The sequence below is a fragment of the Electrophorus electricus genome, chromosome 22 (genome assembly GCF_013358815.1).
Source record: "Electrophorus electricus isolate fEleEle1 chromosome 22, fEleEle1.pri, whole genome shotgun sequence".
NCBI lineage: Eukaryota > Metazoa > Chordata > Actinopteri > Gymnotiformes > Gymnotidae > Electrophorus > Electrophorus electricus.
Genome location: NC_049556.1, coordinates 3,673,199 through 3,700,041, shown reverse-complemented (window position 1 = coordinate 3,700,041; position 26,843 = coordinate 3,673,199). Strand labels below are relative to the sequence as shown.

Sequence of the window (26,843 nt, the reverse complement as noted above, 5' to 3'; positions counted from 1 at the left end):
TTTCAGAGTACACAACAAAAACGAGACAATGTTCCAGGTGGGATCGTTGACCATATTTAGACGTATAGTGCAGATTTTCACGTGTCACGGTACGCTCGCCTCTCACTGATCACGTGGTTTCTTGTTTCGTTCTGATTGTAATCACGCCTACATGTTTGCACACACCTGCACCTAGTTAAGTGTTGTTATGCGTTTATGTATTTAAACCCCAGTCGGTGTGGGCGTCACTGTCGGTCATTGCCTCTGTTCACGTCCTTGGTTGCATTATAAGTGCCTATGTTCGCCGTTTACGTTATGTGTGAGTGCCACTGTCCTCCCGGGTCTCACTAAAAATAACATCATCCAAATATGCAGCAGCAAATGTGTCAGTACCCTGCAACACCTTATCGATGAGTCTCTGGAAAGTTCCTGGTGCTCCCTGCAAGCCAAACGGCATAACCCTAAAATGATGAAGTCCATATGGAGTCCTAAATGCAGTCAAATCCTTTGCTTTATCACTAAATGGGACCTGCCAATACCCTTTACATAAATCCACGGATGTAATGTATTTCGCTTTCCCTAGCTGCTCCAATAACTCGTCAATGCGTGGCATCGGATAGAGATCAAAGTGCATTAATATGCCTGAAGTCGATGCAAAATATAATAGTGCTATCTTATTTTGGCACCAGCACTACTGGACTACACCATTCACTTGCAGAAGGCTCAATTACACCTAATGATACCATAATGTCCAGTTCCTGCTTCAGAGCAGGTAGTAATCACTCTGGAATGCAATACCTCTTTTTCCGCACTGGGGTATGTTCAATAAAATTAACATCATGCCGAACCAGATCTGTATATCCTGGTCTTTCCTGGAACAATCCGGATCCAGTAACTCCTTTAGCTGTTGCTGCTGGATCAGCTCTAGGTGGGACATATTTGTCGCTTGTGTGCCATTACCAATAGGGAAATACTGTCCAGTGGGCTTCTCTTCATCCTCCACGGCTCGTACAAACAGTTGCGTTTCCACTGGCTCCGATCTAGAATGGAACTTTTTAAGAAGATTTATATGAAAGATTTGTTTCCGTTTACTCCTTTCCGGCATACTGATTTCATGCCACTTTCCCGACTTTATGAAGTACCTCATACGGACCATGGCATTTAGTTAATAGCTTATTATCTCTGGTAGGTCAGAGCAAAAGGACCTGTTGCCCTGAGATCAAAGATCTGTCCCTGGCATTCCGATTGTACCATACCTTCTGATTCTTTTGGGCTTTCCTCATATTTTCCTGAGCTAATGACATCATGTACTCCAAACGCTACCTCAATGGGATAACATACCGGACAACATACTGGACAACAATCTACGAAGCACAGTGTTCAGCGTATGGTTAAGTCTTTCCACCAGGCTGTCTGTTTGGGGATGGGAAGGAGTAGTTCTAATGCCTTTAATATCTAACAACTGATAGACCTGTTTAAGAAGCTCAGAGAGAACATTTGTCCCCTGATCCGTAATAATCTCCCTGGGTACCCCAACTCGGGAAAATAGCTGAATCAGGCAATTAGCAATCTGTTTTGCTTTAATATTTCTAAGGGGAAACGCTTCTGGGTACTTTGTTGCATAATCACAGATCACCAGTATATACCTAATACCACTCTTGCTTCTTTCTAACGGCCCCACTATGTCCATACCTATTCTCTCAAACGACGTTTCAATTACTGGTATATTTTGCAACTGGGCACGTGCCACTTCTCTCCCTGACGTCAACTGACATTCCACACGCCTTACAAAATTCAGTTACATCTGTATACAACAATGGTCAACTAAATTGATAAGCAATCCTCGCCAGTGTCTTGTATTTGCCCAAATGTCCAGCCCATGGAACTGAGTGTGCGAGTGTCATAATCGTATATCTGAGAAACTCCAGTACCACTGAAGATTCTACCTCACCCTTCACTTGAGAAAAAATATCATTCTTTATGACATTTTTCTTCATTCATACCTTGTGTCGTTCCCTGCTTCACTCCTTCTATTTCAGACCTCTTGAAACCAACCCTGCAGTGTAGCATCTGCTTTCTGCAGCTCAGTTATATCCTGCAGCTCAGTTATATCAGTTCCATTTCTAAACTAATCAACAGTGGTGCCAAAACAGCTTCCTTTTACTTTTGCCTTGCACTTTTCTCTCCTGTATTTATGCACTTTCTCTCGCTCATTTTCAATAACTGTATTGGCAAAAGGTAACTCGCTGAAAGTATCTTTAATGAGTTCTGGTTATGACATTGCAGGATTTCACTTGTGCAATTAAGTCACACAGAGTCTGAAGATCTTGCCCTAAAACCACCAAATAAGGCAGTTGAGGAACTAATGCTACTGGCATAAAAAATGTCTGACCATTCACTGCCAAAAAAACTTCAACTATTGGTTATTCTTTTATATCCCCATGCACACAAGAAACTAACAGATGGCTGTATTTTTCACTTTCCTTGCTTGACAGTGCAGTTTGGTGTGTCACTTCTCCCCACAATAATAACACCTAACCTCCTGCTTAATGGATTTACCTGACTGCCTGTTGTACGCATTCAGTCTACTCTGAAGCTAACCACAACCTTCACCACCCCCACCAGATTTACTTCTTGGTCCTTGAGTCCATTGGCAATTGCCATTTGTACTTCTTCGAGCTGAGATGTTGACTTCCGCCAGCCTGGCTGCCTCCTCTGCTGTTTCAGGATCGTGCCCTTTAATCCACACTGTCATGTCCGGACTCATCATCCTCATAAACTGCTCTAGAATCCAATTCCAATATTTGTTGAATCGTTCATTTCTCTGGCTTGATCCATTTTACAAACAATTCTTTTAATCTCACGTATAATTCCCGTGGAGTCTCATTAGGCCATATTTCCGTTGCTCAGAACCTTTGCCTATAGGTCTCTGCACAAATTTAATATTTTCTTAAAATCACTTCCTTCACGTTCCAATAATCATTTGTATCATCAACATCCATAGCGACATATGCGCTATGAGCCTGTGAGCAGAGGATCCAGTCGAATGGCCCAATGCTTCTCTGGCCAATGGCATGCAGTTGCGATTCTTCCAAAACTCATTAAGAAATGCTCTATATCATCCCCTTCAACTAATGGATGCAATTTCAGCTCTTTAAATTCCATTGGCAACACCCGCTGTGGCGAAACAGCTCTGCTACCGGCTGCTTTGCTTCCTCATTCACTGCTTATTGGAATACTATTGCCCACCTGCCCCTGGAGCTGTTGGAACTGGTGTTGCATACTTCTCTATCGCTGCTCATTTCTTACTTGTGCCATTCATTCATCCTGTGCTGCCTGGGCTTGAACCACCACTTTCAGAAGGCTTCCGCAGAATTTCCTGGCCTAGATAAAGACTCATTTGGTGTAGCCTTCTGTGCCGCAGCTAACCGTTGTCCCTTCAAAGAACTTTGCACAATCTCTTGTTCCAACTCCAGTCTTTCTACCTCGCCTCTGTCTTGTTTGGACTTGGGTGGCATCCTTACCCTTATCGCCCTGTTATAACGTAGGTTCCTTTCAGTGCCGTTAATGTCCACTTCTTAAGTAATATAGCAGGACCAGTCCTAACCTTCTTTAACGGAACTACTTCTGACCATTTAATGTAACAGGATAGCAGGGGAGAGAGCAAACAAAGGGTGATTTTGGTAGTAATTATGCCAATGATGGAGAATTTTATCTATATTTATCTATATTTACCATTTATTTAATCTATATTTACCAGCAACACTAGTTTGAGGTTTAAGTTTACACAGCTCCTTTGTTCAGCAATAGATTTTTTTCAAAATGGCTAATTTTAGTTGCATTTTTAATTATTTAAATTTATTTTTAAATGTTATTTCTTCTTATTGTTTGTTTTCAATCGAATTTACGATCTTTTTTTTGACCGAATTAGACGGGCTATTGTCGCCCGATGTTCCTCACACTGCTCATGGCGACCAATTGGCAACACGGACATGTTTTAGTCCGATCGTGAACTTCCGACATATGACTTCCGCAGAGTGGAGTAGGTTACCCATGTGCGTAACGTGGCTACGAGTGGCTATGGATGAACTCTAAACATTTCTCCAATAAATTGCAATCGGGAAGCTACATCTTATTTATCTTGGGCGTAGGCCGCTATAAGTAAGTTACGGTTTTGTTCGTCGTGTCAGGAACACTTGGTAGTTTAGTTTAGATATCTTTGCATGGGCAGCTAGCTGGATAAAGCGAATGTTTTCGACGTTATCAACTAGTTGACGATTCATAAACCGCTTGCCTCAGTCTTGGAAGAAGCGACACTGCTGCTAGCTCGGCATTAGCTTACAGGCTTACTGGCTATTGTCTTAAATTGAATAGATTTAACATTCCAAAATAAAAAATGTTCCCAAGTCCAATACATGTCAGTTACGTTGGCTGGCTAGCTGTCGAATTAACTATTGTAGTTGACCAAGCTGTAAGAAACCTTTTAGATTTGTGTGTGTGTGTGTGCTTGGAAAGCTAGCTAACTTCGTTAATCTTTGTGTCAGGCTAAAATGGGTAAGCCCCCGAAAAAGAAGAACCTTGCCGATAAAGTCCGCAAGACCAAAACGTCTGCACAAATCAAGAACAACCCATTTGAGGTGAAAATCAACAGGAAAAAGTTTGACGTCCTCGGCCGTAAGAGCAAGCATGATGTGGGGCTCCCTGGCGTGTCCAGATCGAAAGCTATTAACAAAGTAAGAGTGGAAATGTAACTATAGAAAATGACCCCTACATTTGTATCCTCATGAAATATAAACCTCATTTTCTGGTCATTTCCCTTACAGCGGAAAGAAACCCTTCTTAAGGAGTTTAGGCTGAAAAACAAAGCCAATAAATTAATTGACCGGCGATTTGGGGAATACGACACCAAGATGGCTCCGGAAGACAAAATTTTGAAAAGGTTCACCTTGGAAAGACAGGTACAGCTTCTTAAAATATCCAGATATTGTTCAGACCCACATTGTGTAACATAATGCAAGATCCTAAAAAACAACAGGCTTGCTGCAGTGATGCAGTGTAACAAGATTGAATGCCACATAATGTGTTTGACCCATTATGTCTCGGCATCTTCAGTCATCTGCATGTTGTCTGATGTGCAGCTATATTGGGTTTTGCCCTCCTGACATGTCTGCTGGGGTCATTTGTGGGCACCTAGCGCACACAAGCCAGGAAGGACCTCTACAATTTGAACGAGGATGAGGAGCTGACCCACTACGGCCAGTCCCTGGCGGAGATCGAGAAGCTGACGGATGCGGTGGACAGTGAGAGTGACTCGGAGGAGAAAGGTCTCCTGTCTGGTGAGCCATCACACGTTCAGGGCAGTTGGAGCGTGTCCTGCAGGAAGTGCAGTGTGCACCAAGAAACCCTTTGGAGAAAAATAATGTTGGAGAGCAATTAGTCTTAGATAGTGTGTGTGTGAGGAACAGCGCAGTACGAGGAAGAGTATGGTATGAGGTAGAACGCTATGCCGATCCCCCCCCTGCAGCTGAGCTCACGGCCGCACACTTCGGAGGAGGGGGACTACTGAGGAAGAAGCCTAGTGAGGATGATGATGATGGCAAAGAGGGCAGGGAAAAGCCGAAGACGCGCCAGGAGCTCATCGAGGAGCTCATCCTCAAATCCAAACAGGAGAAGGTGAGCCTTCCCCTCTCTCAGCTACACTTGTCAAACACTCCGAATGATTCCTGTTCAAAGGACCCGACACAGTTAAGTTTCATTAGAGAGTGCAGAGCATCGCGTAGCTGTGTGTGGGGAAACGGTCCACGATTGTAGAGCGTTGAATGATGAGTGTCTACGGCTCGACTGTCGTCTGCTGTAGCGGTGTTGCCATATGAAGTGTCTCTGTGCGCTACTGTGAGTCGGGTCTGCGGTTGAGTCGCACTCTGCTGGTTTGCTAACAGGCGTTGTGTTCTGTGTTGTGCCATCGTGGGTCGGCGCGCCGTGCATCGTCCTCAGAGGGAGCGGCAGGCTCAGAAGGAGGAGGCGCAGGAGCTGACGGAGAAGCTGGACCAGGAGTGGCGGTCCATCCAGAGGCTGATGGCGCACAAAGCGTCCAGAGCAGAGGGCAGTGAGGAACCCCTCCAGCCAAAGGTGAGCAGAGGGCGGGAACGCAGGGGCAGGGCATGATGTCGATATGTGATACAAGTGTGTGGGGCATGATGCACTGCATGTGTGAATGGTCGTCATGTGTTTTTGCAGCTGGACGATTATGATGTGATGGTTCGGGAGCTGGGCTTTGAGATGAAGGCTCAGCCCTCAGAAAAGCTGAAGACCGCAGAGGAACTGGCCAGAGAGGAAAGAGAACGCCTGCAGAGACTGGAGGTACCACGCGCCCACCCCCCCCAAATCCTGAGGGACCAGCACCACAGTCGATCACACTTGACTGGCTTGCATTATAGTTGCGATGTTTAATTGCCTGTCCAAATATCTATAAAACAGATACTCTACAATATGTCTATGTACTGTACTCCTTTGTTATACTTGTGTTCCGTCATTACATACCTGCTGTTTCTGACACATTCCCCGATACTGATAGTCAAATTTGGCTTCCACCTGGACATCGTGTTGAATATTGTTGATATTGCTGACTAATATTCTCTTTGTTAATGACATTCCTGTTTTTTAGGACCATTGCGTGTAAGTGAATGTATGAAATGATTATTGTGAACATGTGGATGAACATGAGTGAATGGGAGTATGTGAATTTGTAAATAAGTGAATGTTCTCAGAAGTTCAGTCAAGTCAGCCTTCTGCAGAACAGGGGCAGTATGCATCTCCTCATAACCAGGTGAGCAAAATGCTTGGCTCTGATTGGTGATGTCCTTTTGGGCTTGCAGGCTGACAGGCAGAAGAGAATGCTGGGAGATGTAGGCGAGACCACCCAGGCGCCAAGTCACCTGTCAGCTGACGACCTGAACGATGGGTTTATCCTGGACAAAGACGATCGTAAAACACTCTCTTACCAGGTGGGGGGCTCTTGAAGCACAAGTGCGTGTACACACACACACACACACACACACACACACACACACACACACACACCCCTACAAACCCTTCTGTGCTATTCTTCAGGATGGAAAGTGGAATGTCCAGGAAGGAGAGGATGAGGAGGGTGTAAAAGATTCTCATGAAGATGATGCTGAAGGTGATGACGAAAAAGATGATGATGAAGAGGACGAGGAAGAGGAAGAAGGTGTTGAAGGTCTCTCTGACCTAGACTCTGAGCAGGGCAGTGGAGCTGACGATGAGGAGGAGGATGGAGGTGAAGAGGATGGAGCAGAACAGACTCCAGCCAAAGATGAAGTCGTTAGTCAGGAGGAGAGGAAAGTCATGCAGGAAGCTGCCAGAGCTGAACTACCCTACACATTTAAAGGTGTGTATACACAAACACGCAGAGGTGCCTTCTTTCAAATCAGCTGTATGGAGAAAATGTGAACTTCCAGGGTGAGTGGTGTACAAGGACACTCAGTTGGCTTTATTTTATATATAACACACACACACACACACACACCTTTGCTTTCACTGAGAAGTGCTAAACATGGCCTTTGTAGCTAACTCAAAACCCCATTTTCTTTCACACCGTTCACCATAATACAACGTTATTCTGTCTCACGGAGCACAAAACGGTTAATCAACATCACCACTGTAGCCTGTGCAGAAGTGTAGACACCCTAAATTTATTTATTTTTGCACTGTCTCAGACCTTGTTCAGGCACGAGGCATGTAATTAGGAAGTGGCAAGTGAACCAAATGTCCACACTTTATAAATTCTCGGTCCTCAAGCTTTCTGTGAAAACTCCTCTAAGCAATGAATGACCGGAGGCCACCAGGCAGGGGAGGACTAAGAAGATGGCCAGGATTTTTCAGCTGGAGGTTTCTGCAGTTTGTAATGTAAAGTAGGGGCAGTTCAGGGGAACCGTGAAGGTCAAGAAAACTCTTTGAGAGAACTGCTTGTATGTTGATAAGAACAGCAAATTAAAACCCATACACAATGGTCTTCATGGAAAAGTCATAAGAGAGAAGCCTTACCTGTGACCTTCTCATAAAACTCAAGATTTGAAATACCCTGAACATCTAGACAAGCCAGATGAGCTTTACAAACAAGATCTGTGGACTGATGATGTCAGTGCAGAACTCTGGCCACAATCAACAAAGGAACATTTGGAGGGGAAAATAAGAACTGCATGAGAAGAACAACTGGTCCACTCTGAAGCTTTGAGGTGGATCTGTCAGGGGTTTGGAGTTGTAAAGAATGGAGGTAGATCTGTCGGGTTTGGGGTTGTGAAGGGTTTAGGTGGATCTGTCGGGTTTGGGATTGTGAAGCGTGGAGGTGGATCTGTCAGGGGTTTGGGGTTGTGGAGGTGGATCTGTCAGGGGTTTGGGGTTGTGGAGCGTGGAGGTGGAGGTGGATCTGTTGGAGCTGAAGCTGAAAAAGGCGCTTGGGTGTGGATGATGATGATCCAAAACATAGCACCATGAATCATGAGTCCATCTGAAGACACTAGCTCTGGCTTACAGAACAGCTCCCACAGGGACCTAAACCACAGAACTGGAGGATGGGCCTTCAGTGAGAAGGTCTCAGAACTGGAGGTTTCTGCAAAGAAGATTAGAGGGAAGTTCCAAATACAAGGACTGAAGTACAGAAACTGGTTGTTTATTTGCACTGACGATTCCAAGAGTAGTTTGTATTTTATTTGTCTTGAGAGAAGTTGTCTGACATTCTAACTAGCTTGACATTCTAACAGTTTGCGCGCGCGCGTGTGTGTGTGTGTGTGTGTGTGTGTGTGTGTGTGCGTGCGTTCGTGTATTCAGCACCTGAGAGCTACACTGACCTGAAGGCGATGCTACAGGGTCACACTTCAGAGCAACAGTGCCTGATAGTGGAGAGAACCCAAAAGTGCCACCATCCCAGCCTGGCCGTGGGCAACAAGACCAAACTACAGGTGACCACCTTCACTGAGCCCATGTCTCTCACACTACAGGACCGAACACTGACACACTCACAGCACGGATAATGGGGTTAACCTGATTGCTTTTCCGCTTTTTCAGAAATTGTTTGGCTTCCTGCTGGAGTATGTGGGGGAACTAGCCACCCAGAGTCCACCAGAACTGACCACAATAAATGCGCTCATTCCGTAAGTGTGGTAGAATGTACTGTAAATACACTGTACACACTAACCCCTTAACTATTGTTTGTTGGAATACACTCATCCCATAAGTGTTAAAATACGTTGAACTCTCTCTCTCAGGCAGATATATTCCCTTTGTCAGCTTTTTCCTGATGCAACGTGCAAGGAGATGCAGACGTTGCTTAGTGACAACGCACACAGCATGGAAGAGACTATAGAGGTTAAAGGTCGTGCTGCCTTTCCTGGCTTAGATATGGTGGGTAACTGTGCGCACACACATAGTCAAATCTTTTTACTTAATTCAGATCTTATCTAAGAGGCATCAGACTCGCCCGGTTGTTTTAAAGGCTCAGGAAGAACGTTATAAAGTATTGAAATGTTTGATATTAGTGTTAAACTGAACACAGGAGCGAATTTTCATTAATAAAAGAAAAGGTAGAATAAACTTATCCAAGCTTGCTCAACAGTCCTAGCTGAGAATGACAGGGACGTCGTCCTAATATTTTAATGAGCATGCTTGATTGACAGGCTGCTGACTCAGGCTCACAGCCTGAGCTGAATATATTGAGATATACATTGAGAGAATCCGCCATAGGTATAGGAAGCAATGCTTACACACATAGAAAAGTCATCCCAGAAAGGCTAATCTCATACATACACACACACTTCCCCAAACCATAGATATTTGAAGCTATGTATGTGCCTTTATAAAAGCAAACAATTTAATTAGAAGGAAGCCATAGAACAGAGGACGATCTGGGTTTGGCGTGTTCCACAGAACAGGAAGCACAGGCTATTTCACATAAAGTACAGATCATCTGGTTTTGAGTTCTCTGGTCTTGTCTAATCCATAACATAAGCAACAAACTTGAGTTCAGTAGAAGCATCTCTGGCTAAAATGGTTTTCTTTGAGTCATAATAAGTAAATGTGTGTGTGTGTGTGTGTGTGTGTGTGTGTGTGTGTGTGTGTGTGTGTGTGTGTGTGTGGTTTTGCATACATGTAGCTGGTCTACCTGAAGATTGTTGCTCTGCTGTTTCCCACCTCGGACTTTCGGCACCCCGTAACAACCCCTGCCTTCCTCTATATCAGCCAGGCCCTCACCAAGGTGGGTGTGTGTGTGTGCTCCTCTTCTGAGCGGGTGTGCTCCTGTCGCGGGAACACTGGTTCAATCCTCCACACCAGCTAACCCCCCCTGCTCCTCAGTTCCAGCTGTTTACTTTAAATAGTAATGCTGCAGATTTTGGCGGAAACATCAGAGAAAATAATTACACTGCACTGCTGTTGAATTACTCCAATAATTGCTCATTAATTACTCTTATAATTGATCTGGTTGGAGTCAGGGTCTTCAGTTTCCTCTAACAGTCCAAGAACGTGGAGGTTACGTCAATTGGCTATCCTAAAAAATTGTCCGTGTGTGAGAATTATTGGCTGTGTCTGAATGCCCAGCGATGGCTACCCTAATAAACAGTTGTCCTGGTGTGTGTGAATGGTTGTGTGTCTGTCCAGCGGCGAATGGTGCGCTGTCGTGGGTGTGGTCCTCTTCCCTCTCTGCATTCGATTCAGTCCCGCAGAGGTCTGAGGTTTTCCAGCTGCCTCTGCTCACCGACGTGTGCCTGGGTGTAAAAGCTGTGTGTGTGAATTTTAAAGCGACCTCGGGTTCCCTTAAAGGTGCAATATAAATGTAACTTCATTCATTCATTCATTCATCCAGCCCACTGGTGGTAAAGCGGTAGCAGACTTGCGGTCCGTCTGTGAAGGCGTGCCTCATCCCGTAATGCTTTGGTGGTACCTGGCACTCCGCCTTCAAGTTTAGCGATTTATCGGCCCAGTCTGAATGAAAACATCAGGTCGACGTGCAGTATAAGGCCCTGACCCACAACCCCAGTCTCTGTGGTCTCATTGGCTCAGACGAGTTCCAGTGCTCTTCCTGAGAGCCATTTTTCCTGAAGAATGACCGCTGCCAGGCTTCTGCGTGTCGTAAATCCCAGCTGTCGCTGACCTGAACGTCCATACTGGCTGGGACACCCATGGAGTCGCCGTCTCTCCTCACTCGCTTAAAAGCTTCACAGAACCGTGTATGAACACTAGAGGGCAGTGTTGAAACATTTTGTTTTTCTTATTTTATTGTTTTTTCTGTCTTTATTTCTCTGTCGCTCTTCTCTGAGAGAGCCAGCGTAAATCAGTTCTCTCAGCGGCCGCTCTGTGCAGCCAGAGCCGCACGCACGCAACACCACGCACGCCCCTCGGCACACGTTTGGAACGTGCCACGTACTCACAACAGGCAGTGCGGTGCGCTCTCAGAGCACGCTCCACGCTCCGTGCTGGGAACACGACACACAGTGCAAACAGTGTAGCTGTGACTCAAGGTGCTGCTTCCCTGCTGCTTGTATAATCCTGTGCCCCAGTGCTTCAAAGTTTAGAGGTGGGCGGGCATGCGTTAAACTTCCTCTGTGTTCTGCTCCTGCAGTGTCCAGTGGTGTCTCTAGAGGGAACTCTATCCGGGTTGCTGCTCTGCTGTTTGGCCGTAGAGTTTGTATCTCTCTCGCGGCGGTTCATCCCAGAGCTCATTAACTTCCTGCTGGGGTTACTGCACCTGGCTGTTCCCTCTGACCCCTGCGCAGGTAAACCCACACATGTATCTCGCTCTCATTTGGTAATGTGTTCTGTTTCAGTTCAGTGAAAGGGTTGAAAGGTTTGCTGATAGAGGGATATTATTGGATTAAAGTGAAATGACTGAAGCATGGCGGAGGTCAGGTGAGGGACGAGTGCTCGGTCTCTTTCTGTAATCTCCTTAATTCCTCTTTGCTGGCTGTCCTGACAGCAGTGTTAGCCCTGTGCTCAAACTGCTGTAAAACTTTTACATTTGATCACAGCTCATTTCAGGTGTGTGTGTGTGTGTGTGTGTGTGTGTGTGTGTGTGTGTGTAGGTTACCGTGTGGTTCCTCCATTCCGACAGCAGGGGAAAGCCAGGGAGCTGCTCTTGGTTAGAGATCCTGAAGCCTCCTACAGCTGGAGAAAGAAGCCCCTCCCCCTCACACTCACTAACATACTCACCGAGTTGCAGAGAGACCACTACAGGTACACACATGCACACCTGTGTGCATGCTGAGAGTCTAGCCGAGATTCATTCTGCTTCTGAACCTCTGTAACTGAACACACACACCGTCGCATCACATTCATCAGTATGCTGTTTACTTAAACCCTGGTTCTAATACACCGTTCAGCCTGGAATCACAACTTCACAGACCTTTACTGAACAGCTGGGTGATAATTACCAATGTCCTGCGTGGGTTTGGACTGTGGGGTGAGTAAACTCAGCCTGGGTCTGTCTCACCCAAGTGCTGTAGTCTTAAATGAGACACACCTCTCTAGACGGTTATTACTGGATAGGGTTACTACACTACAGTGTCACTATTCTACAGGGTCACTACATCACAGATGATGAAGTCTGGTTCTGGAAGGACAGAGAGCAGCACAGTTTGGTGTTCAGACACACCTACTAAACTTAGCAGTCAATGCACTGAATCAGGTGCGTTTAAGAAGGTCAGCACCTCCAGTGATGAGATGTAGCTTCCGTATCCCTGCAATGCTCACTGGGACATCCGAACACTTGGATATTATTCTGATATTATTTTTTCCCCGTTTTGCGCTTTCCTTACAGTGCTTCAACATCACTTCATACTGTTCATCACTGTCCTTCAGATTCACAGTATGAGCAGTAGTACTTGAATTAATAGGGTCTTGCCACGTTAACTTTGCGGTGTTCCGCCGCAGTGTTTCTGGCTGTGTGCACTGTTATACTCTGTTTTGCCTCGCTCGTTCTTTCTGTGCACTCTTTACACTCTCTGTTTTTGTCCCTCGCTCTCTCTCTCCGCCCCCTCCCAAATTCTGGCTGGTTATTGGTTTATTGCGTTATTTCTCTCTCTCTTTCTGACCGCATGCTGGCTATTTTCTGAACGCTCTCAGCTCTTCGCACTCTGAATACTCCCAGCCTAATTGTGGTGATTCTTCCTGGACCTGTGTGTGTGTGTGTGTGTGTGTGTGTGTGTGAGAGAGAGAGTCTCAGAGCAGTGATTATCATCACCCCTACTCTCTTGAGGCTGAGACTCGCACTGTCTCACTGAAGACAACGCAGAGAAACCAGCACTGACGAGACACACTCACTCATTTGTGACTTTGATAATGACCTGATCTGACCTGACCAGTAGAGTGTGATTACCCAGCTCTAAAGCCTTTGATAATGGCCTGGTTAAGCTCTGCATGTTAACGCAGGATAAGACTAAAACCTATAGAGCCTCCAGCCAATCAGAGCTCTTCTAGCCTTCTATTAGACACCTGTGGGTGAGTCACAGGCTGTGCACGTGGCCTCTTGTCACATAAAAGGTCATTATGAGTTAATCCTGCAGTTGTAAAGCTGTTGATGGACAGAAATGTACAGTGAATAGTAAATGAGTGTTACTAACTACATTTTTTTAACTTTCCTTTATTCATTGTTATTTTTCCACTTCTTTCTGTCTTGCTTTCCTGGTAAATGATGTTGGGAGGTTTCTGATGGACAGCCTCTGTCTGTTTTAGACTCTCTGTGCTGCACACATGCCTGGACCTGGTGAAGAGATGCACCGCCCTTTACAGAGAGCTTCCTTCCTACCAACAGATCTTCCAGCCAATCAGAACCCTTCTAGCCAAACATCTTCCTGTGGAAGGCTACCCCACACCCCTGCAGGTTGGTCGCAGGCCAAATACCGTTGTACTCTAACTGTTGTAATTGAGCTTTGCACATGTACACTGCATACCTGGCGACCTACTGCAAAAATAAGATCATCATACAAAGTGGTTATTATGGTTTCCTTTGTTCTGGTGTTCTGGGTTTGTAGTTGATCAGTTGCTAGGTGTTCAGATGGAATATTAGCTTTCATAAACACACGTTCTGCAGCCTGTGGTCAACCTTTAATTCATCTTAATGCCCATATGCACAAATTTAGTTTTTTTCTCGAAGGGTCAAAGGTTACCTTTTTGGAAAAATCTAGTGTTTGAGTTCAAGGCGCTCCTCATTAACTCAGGAAGCCTGAAGCAGTTTTCCAGAGCATGCAGATAAAACTAGACCAGTCTCATTTTCTGGTGCGTGCTGATAAAATTAGATGATTTGCATTTTCTAGAGCCCACTGATAAAATGAGAGCATTCGTCCTTTCCAGAGTGCACTAATGAAACACCAGTCTGCTCACTGGGAGGAGCTGTGGAGGGGTAGGGCAGAGCCGCACGCGAGAGGCCTTCCCACCACTGAGGGTTTGGGGTGTGACTGGTCGTGATGGGACAGTGTGCCCTGTTCACCCTCTCTGGACTGTTGAAGCAGCATAGCATCACTCTTAATAATCTCACCTCTTTCCATTTTTGTTTTTTGTCGTCACTGGGAAATTTGCGGATCTGTCACCCCAGTGGCTGCGCTTATTCCAGAAAGTTTGCTGGCGGCTGTGATCATTTCCCTGTCTCCGCTGTGTCTAGGTGCTCCACAGAGAAATACTGGAGGACTTGCCAGAAAGCCCTTCCCAGCATGCACCGCTTGTGTTTGAGAAGAAGAAGCCCATCCCACTGAAACTGTTGGAGCCAAAAATAGTAGAAGTGTGAGTGGAGACGTGGATGATTGAACATGCAATACACGCACACAGACACACAAAAACAAACTCACACCCTACAAACACACATTTTGTTTTTTTCTTGTGGGAGTAGGAGGGAGATGGAGTGTCTAATCATGTTTTTGGTTGTCTCTGAAAATCACACCCATGGTATGATGGGAAATCAGAAGTTGCTCTTTGTAGTTTAACTGTCTCGTTGTTGTTCTGTCTGTGGTGTATTCCTCCCCCTCTTCGTGGTCTGTTCCTCCATCATGGCATTCTGTCTCTCCAGACTAGACTACGGGAAGAAGCGGGGGAGTACCAAGGAGGAGAAGGAGCGAGAGAGACTCAAACACAAGTACAAGCGGGAGTTCAAGGGCGCACTGAGGGAGATCAGGAAGGACACGCGCTTCCTGGCACAGACCAAACTCTCCGACATCATGAGCAGGTGATTAGACGCAGCGTCTGTCGCGGTTACATGTCAACACTATCTGCTCGACTGGCTGTTCAAAGTCCTGTTTGTTTATCAGGCCGTAAAGGTCCCCTGACCAGTGGGAGGTCTTACAGTAGCACATTGTCAAAACTTTTCCAAAGGCATTCACCCCTTAGCGTTTATTAGGTTAATCCGAGAATGAACCAAGAGATTCTCTGCTTACATTAAAAGCAATTGGACTTGACGATGATCCATCCAAATTGCCAAAGAACCAGCGCTTCATGGTCATTAACGTGGCCAGGAATCAGCTTTCCTGACCTTCACATCTACCTGATTTCGAAGTTAGGAAAATGCACTAAGCAAACCTGCAAAAGCCCGGACACTTGGCCATAGCAAGTCAGCATTTGTTGGTGAAATTAAACCAGTGTATGTACTGGTTGCATATGGACAGGTTTTTACAAATATTTGTAGGTTATAACAAACTTGTATTTGGAGTACTGTAGGCTAGCAAAACACTACTACTCAGAAATGTTATTTGTGCAAGTAAAACAAGTAAAAAAATGTTTCTCCGTTCTCTGGCTAGCTGGCTAAACCGGGTTTGTTTTGCTAGCGAACATGGTCTTCTCTTTCCTTTAGTGTTCGGTGGTTTGTAAAAAGATCTAAATGTTCTAAATTCTCGAGTCTCCGAATTCTGAATCTGGTGCGGAGTTTCAACTCTACTCCAGGTGTTCGTGTATGTGTGGAGAAGAAACACAATCCTCAAAAACACTCGGGTACACAATTGATTGCGCCTTTTATTATGGAGATCTCCGGAGAGCCACTACACCACGCCGGGTGCACCTAAATCAGGAAGTAGCTCTGCCTTTGACGATGAACAAACATGCATATATAGGGAAGACCGCAACCCAAGTACCTCCTGACAAGCATTCTTTGTATTTTCCGCTCCATTTAAGGGGTTGTTTAACTTCGTGCCCGAGACGGCAGCCTTTTTCGTCACCTGTTTTACACACTTATACTCTTTCACCTCCCCCTCCCTTCTTTGCTCTCTGTGCGGTTTCCTCCATTGCGAAGTTTCTTTGTAAAGCTGCAGTACTACATGCGACAAGCCTATGCATGTTTTTAATACCCCTCACCCTTTTAGATAATAGTGTAACTAGTCACCCACATTCTATACTTCATGCCATGTTTAATGCCACGTGCCTTCCATTACTGACCCCATCCCACAATTCCCCCTTTTGATCTCTACAAAGAGATCACCCCACTAACACCGTTCTCTCCCCAGTTCTGTCTCATCTTCAATCCCAAATTCTTCATCTTTGGTCCCTTTCAGTAACGGCATCATAGTAAGAGTCGGTCCTTCCCGTTTTTCAATAGCTACCGAGATCAATCGTGTTATTAATGCTCGAACACATGGTATACAACAACATCCACGTGACTAAAATTGCCATAAAGCTGGCTGCGGAGATGAGGAGAGGCATAATGAACCCTTTCCATTTCCCGAACATACTCGTCATCCACCCTGTTATTGGGTTGCTTACCCCTGAATGTTCATGCATTGCATTGGACAGAGTGCGGAGACCTTCCAACGCCCTAGAGACGGACCCATCCGGTGCCGTATTGTTGGGAATGAAAGTACAGCACATTTCCCCAAACATAATGCAGACTCCCCCTTTTTCAGCTAACAGCATATCTAACGCCATTCGATTTTGTAGCGCCATTAATGATGTTGCCCCTAGCTGGTCCCTCAGACCCTCTACGGCATCCCTTGTGAGATTAGCCAATCGTAACACATTGTAATGCACGTAATTAATTCGATCCACATTCTTATTGGGGGTAACCGGAAATAAGGCTGCAATTATAGGGACGTTCTCAAACCCAGCAGCTATTTGATCTACTAATTTGTACTCCTCTGGGACCCCCCTTGGGACCCCTATGGAGTCCACGTATGTGGGGGAGTTTTTACTCAGGTAAAATTGATCCGATCACCGCCGTCAGCTCCGGACACCTTCCTGGTGTTCACCTTCCGCCTGTCTTCCTACTAAGGTTACGTGTGCTACCAGCCTAACCATAGCACACTTCCCCCGTGAGGCCGCTGGCATTCGAACCATTAGACGATGATCACCGCAATAATAATATAATTCTGCTCTTGCCTATTGCCCTATGGTATCATTTACCGTACGGTTGCACCATCCGTCCTCAATATAACCGAGGTTGACCGTCAACGCGTCGGACTCTCTAAGGAAACGCGTACAAGTCCCTACTCCCTTTACTGGGGTAAATGGTCCCGTCTTAGTGAGATTATCTATGGGGGGAAAATTTTCACTTAAGGTGTTGCAATTCTCGGGTTCGGCCAAGTGTGTCAAAGCCAGCATGCAGGCATACCCATTTGGATCGGCAGACGCATAAAGTGGAGCGTGGGTGGTAATAAGTTCGGGCCTGGCTGCTGCGCAGGCGACGCATTCACTGAGGTGTTGATCCCGAGCTTGTTGCATCGTCCAATCTACCCACAGATTAGACTCCGTGTACCCGGTTGCTAGGGCTAACACCTCTTCTGGACGTAGCTGGGTGTAGTCTATTTTAACCATCGAACTTTTCTTCTTAAGGCAGTTCACCCCTAACCTCGAAGTACTTGTGGGACACGTTGAAAAATTACCTGCGACTGTAGGGATGGCCGTTTTGGGTCCTTTGAAATTAATGTGAACTAACCCCAAGGGATCTCTTCTTGAAGCATCCAGCCCTAGTATGATGTACGTGGTTGTGGTAGCGTTCCTAAATTGTCCTGTTCAGGGACAGGGTCACCGGGTTCTGTGTATTACTGGGTGGAGTTGTTTCCATATATCCTTCTGGCTCCACACATTGGTGGCTGTCAGGGTGGGTGTCCAGGAGGGGCCGGTGTACGCCCCTACGCTTCCCCGTGTTGGACACCATCGTTCTGAGGCCGATCGGTTTTCAATGCACCTACTACTAACATAATAATCCCAGCATACATACATGTCCAATCCCCTGTAAGACCAGTTTCTACCGTGGCAGTTTATTACCGCACATGGGTCAAATCTCAGGGAGGTGGTAGTTCCCAGCTCATATTCTACTTCTAATCCCCCGTACCAATTCAAACAGCCCTTCGCATCTGTCCCACTTAACCCTGTTCCTATCATTCCACACCCTATCCAAATCATATGCCACACCCTCATGCTTCGAGTCTCTCTTCACCTTCGCAGTCGCACCCCACGGTATTACGTTTTCCCCTCTTTCCTACGTCTGCATACAATTGTAATTTGTTGCAATGCTCAGCAATGTAAACAATTGATACAGCGTATGACTAATGCATCATATCAACATGATTCGATTAAGATCATATAACGTCGTCCAATCTTCGCTCTCCTGCGGCTCTTCTTTGGGCTCTTCTCTCTTCAGGGTCGGGTAGACTGCCCTGACATTAGGACCACTCACAGGGATTATTCTGCCCTTTCTGGAAAGGGTCCCTCGTCGAACTATGATGAGTCCGGACGCTTCTTCTGCAGATCCTTCTGTACCTCTCCTAGGCTTCGCTGAGGCATCTGTGCGGTCGCACACTGGCTCCAATGGAACCACGTCTCACCCTTCCCACGAAGCCTGACCGCATAAGATGTTTGTTCCACCACCTGGAAAGGACCAGTCCACCGGGGCTCGGGCCACTTTCACTTGATGACTTTCAGCCACACCCACTCCACTTCTGGCGGGGGTTAAACTCGTCTCACCTCCTCTGGTGCCCGCTACATGTTTAGAAAAAACTGAAACGAGAGCTTGGAGTTCGTGAAAATATGACCTCACACTCAATTCATTAGGCTCTTTTGTGAGCAGTGGCTTGGTTGCCGGTCCTGGAAATGCTCTCCCTGTTGCTAACTCGTGTGGGGTAAATTTAGTACCCTGATTCACTGAACATCGAACAGACATCAACGCCGCAGGTAGAGCATTTAACCAGTTCAATTTGGTCTGTGCACAGATTTTTGCCAATTTTTTTTTTTACTGTCTGATTCATCCTCTCTACTTTCCCCTATGACTGGGGATAATGCACTGTCCCAAATGCGTGTTTTAGGCCTAGCATGGCCTCTACCTTCCGTAGATCCTGATTCTTAAAATGTGTTCCATTGTCTGATCTTATTTTTTTCAGGAAACCCATGTATTGGTTAATCAAGAATTTTACCACCGACTTACCGTCTTCCTTTTTGGTTGGCCATGCTTCTAGCCACCCCGTGTAGGCGTCCACGCACATCAATACGTACCTGTATTTTCGCACCATCTCCCCCACGTCCATGTAGTCCATCACTCTCTCTCCCTGGCCTCGTCTCTAGCGGAAACCTCCCCTGTTCAAGTCTTACCTGACGGTCTACTGTTAAATCTGTTGCAAATTTCACAGTTCCTTACCACCTCTTGTGCCATATCTTTCAAGTATGGATGCCACCAATGTTCCAGATTTTTCATCATCTGGGTCACCCCAACATGCCCCACCCAGTGGGCTTCTTCCAATGCTGCCCTTCTCGTCTCTGGGGGTAAGATCGGTCTTCCGTCCGGTCCACTCCACACTCCGCTTTTCCCAATGGCCCCTCTTGCCACCCACACCACCTTTTTCCTGCGTTGAAGCTTTTTTCCACTCTCAGTTTCTCCTCCCCTAATGTCGCCTACAGCTCCGATTCCACACAGACCAGGTTAAGGGTTGGCTGGTATCCCGTCACTTGTTTAGCTGCCTGGTCTGCTGCTTGGTTCCCTCTTGCCACTAGTGTATCTCCGGCATCATGTCCTTTACATTTAATGATTGCCACCCGATGTGGCAGGAGCAGCGCATCCGCCAATTCCTTCATCTCCTTCTCATGTTTAATTGGTTTGTTGGATGCCGTGACACAACCAGCCCTTATCCACTGCCCTAATTCCACACAGGCTGCCCCGACGGCATATGCGGAATCCGTATGTTTACTGACTCTCCTGCGCTCATCCAGAGAGCCTCAATAACCGCCACCAGTTCCGCTCGTTGGGCCACCTGGGTTCCCTCCGGTTTTTCAGCTTTTTTAACCGTGAAGTTCCGCTGTTTTCCTCCGTCCTGACATATATTGGTTCCACTACCGGGTATCCTGCTACGAGCCCTCGGGTCGGATGTTTAAAACAACAACCGTCTGTGAACATTTTCTTTGCCCCTAGAATTGCTTCCGCCTTTAAGTCTCGCCTCAACTTCTCACGTTTGGCCACTTCGGCCGCACATTCATGTGGTTCCCTTCCGCCCGTGTTGTCGGCCATATTGACACCTTCGTGTGTGTGTATGTGATGTGCGGTTGGTTCCGAATTTTTCTGAGTCGCTGCTGTCGCAGTGAAGTGAGTCTTAAATGCTTGTGAGTTCACATATGCTACAACACTGTGTTGTTAGTACATGCAATGGGTGCCCCATGACTAAATGGGCCGTTTTCTGAATCAATTTTGCCACTCCTGCTGCGTGCTGAGTACACGTTGGGTGCCGTTTCTCCATTTGATCGAGTAACACACTAGCATACATGAGCGCTTACCTCACCCTCCCCTTTTTTCTGAAACAGAACCCCATTACTAACCCCTTCTGTTTCTGAAACATCCAGATGAAAAGGTAAACAGTAGTCTGGAGCGCTGAGGTCCGTAGCCTGAACCAACTGCCTTTTCGGCATCTGCCGTCCAATTAAGAGGGTTGGTGAGATTTCGCATGCCTTGTTCAGTAACCAGTCGTCTGATGGGCTGTGTAAGGCCCACGTAGTCAGGGGCGTAATTACGACTGTAGCCGGCGAGACCAAGGAAAGAGAGCATGTCTTTACATCACCTTAAGCCTGAAAAGGTTAATGTCGTCGACCGATGTGCGGGGGACATGCCGGCTCCCCTCTGGGAAATAAGCCTGCCTAAGAAGGAAACCTGACTTCTGGCTACCTGCAGTTTGTCCTTACTAACTTTGAACACCCGGTCAGCTAAGTTCTGGAGTACTGTTTGAGTCCCAATCAGGCATGTCTGTGCGGTTGGAGCCGCGATCATCAAATCATCTACGTACTGTATAAGTATGGTGTCCGGTGGTAAGGAGCACTCACCCAATGCCTCCTTAAGGACTTGATTGAACAAACCTGGGGATAACGCAAACCCCTGAGGGAGGCGAGTATATCTGAGTTGACGACCCTGAAACGTGAAGGAGAAGATGTCCCTGCATTGCTCAGCTAAAGGCAGACAGAAGAATGCGTTGGCTAAGTCTATACATGTGAACCACTTCTGTTGGGGTCCCAGGTTCGCCAGGGCAGCATATGGGTTAGGCACCGGAACAGTCGGGGTCAGGAGGATATCATTAATGGCCCATAAATCGTGTACCGTACGATACTTCCCAGTCCCTTTTTCCTCTACCGGTAGAATAGGTGTATTCCATGCTGAATATGAAGGTTCTAACACTCCCGCCTGCAACAGCCCCTCTATCGTGTCTCTAATACCTAATTCTGCAACTTGCTTGTGAGGATACTGGTGGATCCATATGGGATTCCCCTGTTGGACCTGAAAGTCTATTGGAATACAGTCCATTAGTCCGACATCCGTCAGACTGTCTGCCCACAAATAATCAGGGAGATTACTGAGCATTACCTGAGTGTCAGGGTGATCTAGCTGTTCTCTGCCATGATGTCTAGCGATAAGTCTGTGCTCTAAGGTGGTCCGGTCAATCCCGTCCATCTCAATCCTATGTCTTGCAGCTGGCAAAATAGAACAAATTGGGTATCTGAGTCGGGACCCAATCGGTTGCACGAGAAGCCCTAAGGACCATAGGCCCCAGGTCCTTCGCCTGATGTTTAGGATGGAGAGCCAACGACACATGTGCTACCGCTTTGCTTCCCATCCTATACCAAGGCTCCAACTGGACCGCCACGGCAACGCCCTCAGGAGCGACGTAGATGCAGTTAGTAAGAACATACCAATGTTCTCCTTCAAGGTTCTCACGGAACTCCTCCTGGTAGGAGTCATCCCCAAGGCGGTCATAATACAAAGTGACGTGAGGAGGGTTAGGAGGCAGGGTGTAGGGTTCGAGTAGGGAGATCCAAGGCTTCCAGCTGAAGTATGCAGACAGAGCTCCTGTATGGCAGGTGGACTCCTGTTCCAGCAGGCACCAATAGATGTCAGCCCATTGTTCCTGAACTGGCTGAATGAGATACTGGGATGAGGTTCTCAGTCCTGAAGAGCAAGGAAGTTTAGTTCCGCCTGGTAACGTAACCATAAGTCCCTCCGGGCCGCATAATTTTGTAGCCCCCAACCTAATGAGCAGATCACTGCCCATCAGATTAACAAGCACTGTCGGTGAATAGACGAAGGGGTGCATCACAGTCTGTTTCCCCACTTTGGTGCATAAAGAGAAGCCCATCACACTGGTAGTTTTGTGTGATAAGAGATGAACTACTTGTCTCGTGTTGAGCGTTGAACACGTTGCACCGGTGTCCACCAAAAATGGCAGGTCATCTTCATTGACCTGTACTGCCAGCGGGGGATCTGCCGTTGTCACGGCCTCCCTGTGGGGTCCGTCATTGTGGGCCCCATTCGGCCCCCTCCCTGGATTCCCAGTATCCTGCTGGATATTGTCCTCCTGGGGCCACCTGTGGGTAAGGGGCCTGAACAGTTCCTCATCCATGTCCTCCTTGAGCTCTACCTCTGGATGCTGGGGGGCCGGGTGCCTGACAGTCTCTGGCCCAATGACCTAACTGTCCACAGTTGAAGCAAGGTGAGGTCACCGGCCCCCCGCAATCTCTGGCCATATGCCCCAGTTGTCCACAATTATAACACCCTGGCCCCATCTGAGTACCCTGCCGGAAAGCCCCTCTATCTCCAGTGGGCCCCCATTGGGGAGCCGTAAACATGTGTCCCTGACCACCCCACGGTGGCGGAGTCTGGGTCTCTGCACCCGCCGGTCCCGGCTGGGGGGCCGCGGCGACCATTAACTTAGCCGGCTCCTTGTTCTTTTTTTTTTTTTTTTTATTCAATCTCTGTTTAACCTCTGCCAGCTGCAATCTAGTCAACTGCTTCTCTAATTCCTTATCCGCCTCCTCCGTTTTAGGTGACTCGTCTTGTGCTAAAGATAAGTGATGTACTAAATGTTTATCCCACATCTGAGAGTCACTATCGGGCAAAACCTGGGTTATTTTGCATAGCCTTTCTCACTACCTCCGGTACCCCTGATAAGGGATATTTGGTGCGCATGGCTTCTCCTAGTTTACAAATCGCATGAGTTAATCTAGTCTCATCAGAGTCATTGGTCGTGCCTCCATCAATCTCCAGCTCCCTAAGGCATGACGGTGTCATGCATCGAGCTGCTACAGCCCTGAAATCCCCTAAGGCTAGGGTTTGTCCTGCTGTGAGCATATCTAATTTTTGTAGCCATATTCCGCCTCCATCCGACACGGGGAAGCTCATCTACTAAAGCCTGTATATCTCCTACATTTGATTCCTTCCGGGTTTGTTAATAAAGGGTACAGCCCCTTAGGGGTTAAGGGCTCTGGTTTAGGTCTAAGGGTCATAGTGTGAGTGGGCTGTCCCCGGCGTGCGCTCGCTCCCTGCCCTTTCTTTTTTTACCTTCTGCTTTTCCTCTTCCTCCAGTTCCCACAGAGACATCTCAGATGGGTCTTTTGCCATCATGACCTCCTCCAACACGTCTCGCATTTCCGCTCTTGGGTCCTCCTCATCCTTTTCCTCTTCTTCTCCCAAATACCTCTCGTCCTCCTTCTCTCCAGACTCTTCCTCTTTCCACTGTCCTGTAATTCTCATTTCCATGAACCCTGGCTCCGATTGTCGACCTCGGTCATCCGATCGCTTCTTCCTCTTCGCTGCCTTTCCCTTCCATCCGAGTCTGGAAGGGATGTAGGGCCACTTCCTCACTGGGTTCAGACGAACCAGTAGACGTCATGGTTTGGGTGGTGGAGGAGGATGGACTTCTTCTGCGCTGGTGATCCTCACTTAGGTGAGTCTCCACCAGTAATGGTTTGGGAGGCTCCGAGATGTACACTTCCCCAGCTTCAACCTTCATAACAGGATACAGACCCGCAGTCAGCTGGGGCGGGGGTGTGGGCGCTGCTGGTTCATGAGTGGTTTTAGTGTCTGCCACATACGGGGGTGGCGGCGCCATCTCTGGCCCCTCCTTCCTTTCCTTCTGCTCCTCCTTACACAAATGTTCTACCCCTTGACACCGTATTGCTAAATCATACCATTTAGACCGATCTTCCTCTTCCTGTTTAGCCTCCTGCTTCCAGGTTTCCTTAGAGAACATGCTCACCTTCTTTATCTTCTCCTTTGCTGTGTCCCTTTTAGCTTTGCATTCCCTCTCTTTTCCCGATAATCAAATGCTTAGTTTGGCCCTGTGTTTTCCCTGGTCCTTTACACCCTTTTGTAGCAGTAACCCATCCAACATTTTGCTTATACTCCTCTACTCCTTTTTCTCCCTTTCTCCTTCCCTGTTTGTCCTGCCGCTGCCACCACGAATCTAATTTGTTCTCCCAACGGCTTCCATCCTGTGCCATCTGGTCCCCACCCATCCTCCTGGGTTTCTTTGTCAAATTCTCCCTCCATATCATTCTACCTCTCCTGCTCCGCTAAGTGTGTGTGTATTAGTCACTTCCCCTTTTTACTTCCCTTATATTCCACTGAGCATGCACTGCTCTTACAAAGTTTCAAACCGTCAGCCACTACTTCTAAACGCATCCTGTGAAGTTCCGTTGACACCGTGAGGTTTCCCCTCGCAGAGTAGGATTTTAGCAGGTGACTTAAACAACTTGCCTTGATATGAGCTCCTCGTGCTCCTCTGATCTGACTCCGCGTGCACACATTGAGAGAAACACTTTATTACCCTTATATTCCTTATATTAAAGTTAGATGACCTGTTCTCTAACTAGCATTTGAGGATTCCCTAGTTCCTCGGGACTCCAACCCAGCTTCCTATCCTTGGGGCCACTCACCTGTCGGCGATCCCGAGTGCCTTCCAAAATTTCACTTAATTTATTGACTCGTCGCCGATCTATCGCATCACATCTCAATTTAGATACTTGTTCAAATATGCAAAATTCATATAACAGGTTTCTGCTTACCTTGTAAGTCCGGCCGGAACGTGACACGCAGACCGAAGAGTCGTCCAAGTCCAAATCCCTCCTCTCCCACGCATCACGTCGGGGTCACCAATTTGCAGAGTTTCAACCAGGTGTTCGTGTATATGTGGAGAAGAAACACAATCCTCAAAAACACTCGGGTACACAATTGATTGCGCCTTTTATTATGGAGATCTCCGGAGAGCCACTACACCACGACGGGTGCACCTAAATCAGGAAGTAGCTCTGCCTTTGACGATGAACAAACATGCATATATAGGGAAGACCGCAACCCAAGTACCTCCTGACGAGCATTCTTTGTATTTTCCGCTCCATTTAAGGGGTTGTTTAACTTCGTGCCCGAGACGGCAGCCTTTTTCGTCACCTGTTTTACACACTTATACTCTTTCACCTCCCCCTCCCTTCTTTGCTCTCTGTGCGGTTTCCTCCATTGCGAAGTTTCTTTGTAAAGCTGCAGTACTACATGCGACAAGCCTATGCATGTTTTTAATACCCCTCACCCTTTTAGATAATACAGTGTAACTAGTCACCCACATTCTATACTTCATGCCATGTTTAATACCACGTGCCTTCCATTACTAACCCCATCCCACACTGGTCAGTTAATCATGCAACAGCTCTTTCATATTTAAGCTGCTGTCGCGTTTCCGTGGCACTCGCTGCAAGTGCTAACGCTGCCTGTCAGTGGCCGTAACCGAAGCAACTCGGGCAGCCTGATGGGCTTTGTCAGTCCGGTAATGCTGTAAAGGTTATAGGTCTGGTAGTCGAACCAGGTCATACTGACACAGGCTTTTTAGCCTTGCTGACACACACACACACACACACACACACACACACACATATATATATACACTCCCACACCAAATAAAACAATTTCACAGTTCATGTTGAGTCATTCCATTAACATAATTGTTCTGGAAAGCATTTGGTGATTATAGTGAAAGTATGTGCTCCAGTTTTATTATTTAGTTTGTTTATGCTTTTTTTTTGTTTGTTTGTTTTTGTTTTTTTGTTTTTAATAAAAAGCTGGTCTAATTTTGTTAGACCAAGTGCAGAATCCTGTTGTGGCAGAGTAATGTCAGTTGATTATAACTCTCTCTTTCTCTTTGTGTCTGTGTGTGTGTGTGTGTGTGTGTGTCAGGGATGCGGAGAGAAAGAGGAAGGTGAAGGAGCTCTACGGCAGCTTGGCCACACAGGAAGGAGAGTGGAAGGCACTCAAGAGGAAGACACAGAAGTGACGTCCAGAGGACATGTCCTGCCGGATGCCTCGCTGCCACCAGGGGCAGTGACGGTTGTTCACTCGTCCCTCAGCCAATCGCCACGCAGCAGGGGCTTGAGGAGACTGGAGGATGGGGAAGGCCTCAGGCGCCATCTGTCTTGGCTAAAGAGGATTGGATTTAGGTTTTCTGAAAACAAAAAACATTTCTTTCTTGTTTCTCTGTTTTAAATTGCCCAGTTTTGAGATATAAAATGACACAATAATTCAAACTTGTGTGTTAAGTGTGGCCTTTATTATAAAGTGCGATCTTTATTAAATGTGATCTTCATTATTA

At 46.9% G+C, this 26,843-nt stretch overlaps 1 protein-coding gene and 1 pseudogene across 2 annotated transcripts; one reads left to right on the top strand and one right to left on the bottom strand.

The window, feature by feature from the left end:
• The window catches only part of LOC118240651, a 659,061-nt pseudogene that overhangs the window by 16,007 nt on the left and 616,211 nt on the right, over positions 1–26,843 (bottom strand).
• nop14 (NOP14 nucleolar protein homolog (yeast)) lies at positions 1–26,843 on the top strand. 2 transcript variants are annotated; one of them, XM_035521414.1, is made up of 19 exons: positions 1–89; positions 4,524–4,712; positions 4,803–4,937; positions 5,174–5,315; positions 5,504–5,652; positions 5,974–6,108; positions 6,217–6,339; positions 6,855–6,983; positions 7,090–7,390; positions 8,830–8,960; positions 9,067–9,152; positions 9,267–9,402; positions 10,151–10,252; positions 11,615–11,768; positions 12,075–12,225; positions 13,723–13,870; positions 14,648–14,766; positions 15,050–15,205; positions 26,432–26,843. In XM_035521414.1, exons 2-19 carry the CDS (start codon positions 4,530–4,532, stop codon positions 26,526–26,528), a joined length of 2,577 nt encoding a protein of 858 aa, XP_035377307.1. In that variant the 5' UTR covers positions 1–89; positions 4,524–4,529; the 3' UTR covers positions 26,529–26,843. The 2 variants fall into 2 exon arrangements, with proteins under 2 accessions (XP_035377307.1, XP_035377306.1); XM_035521413.1 differs by lacking the exon at positions 1–89 and adding an exon at positions 3,972–4,140.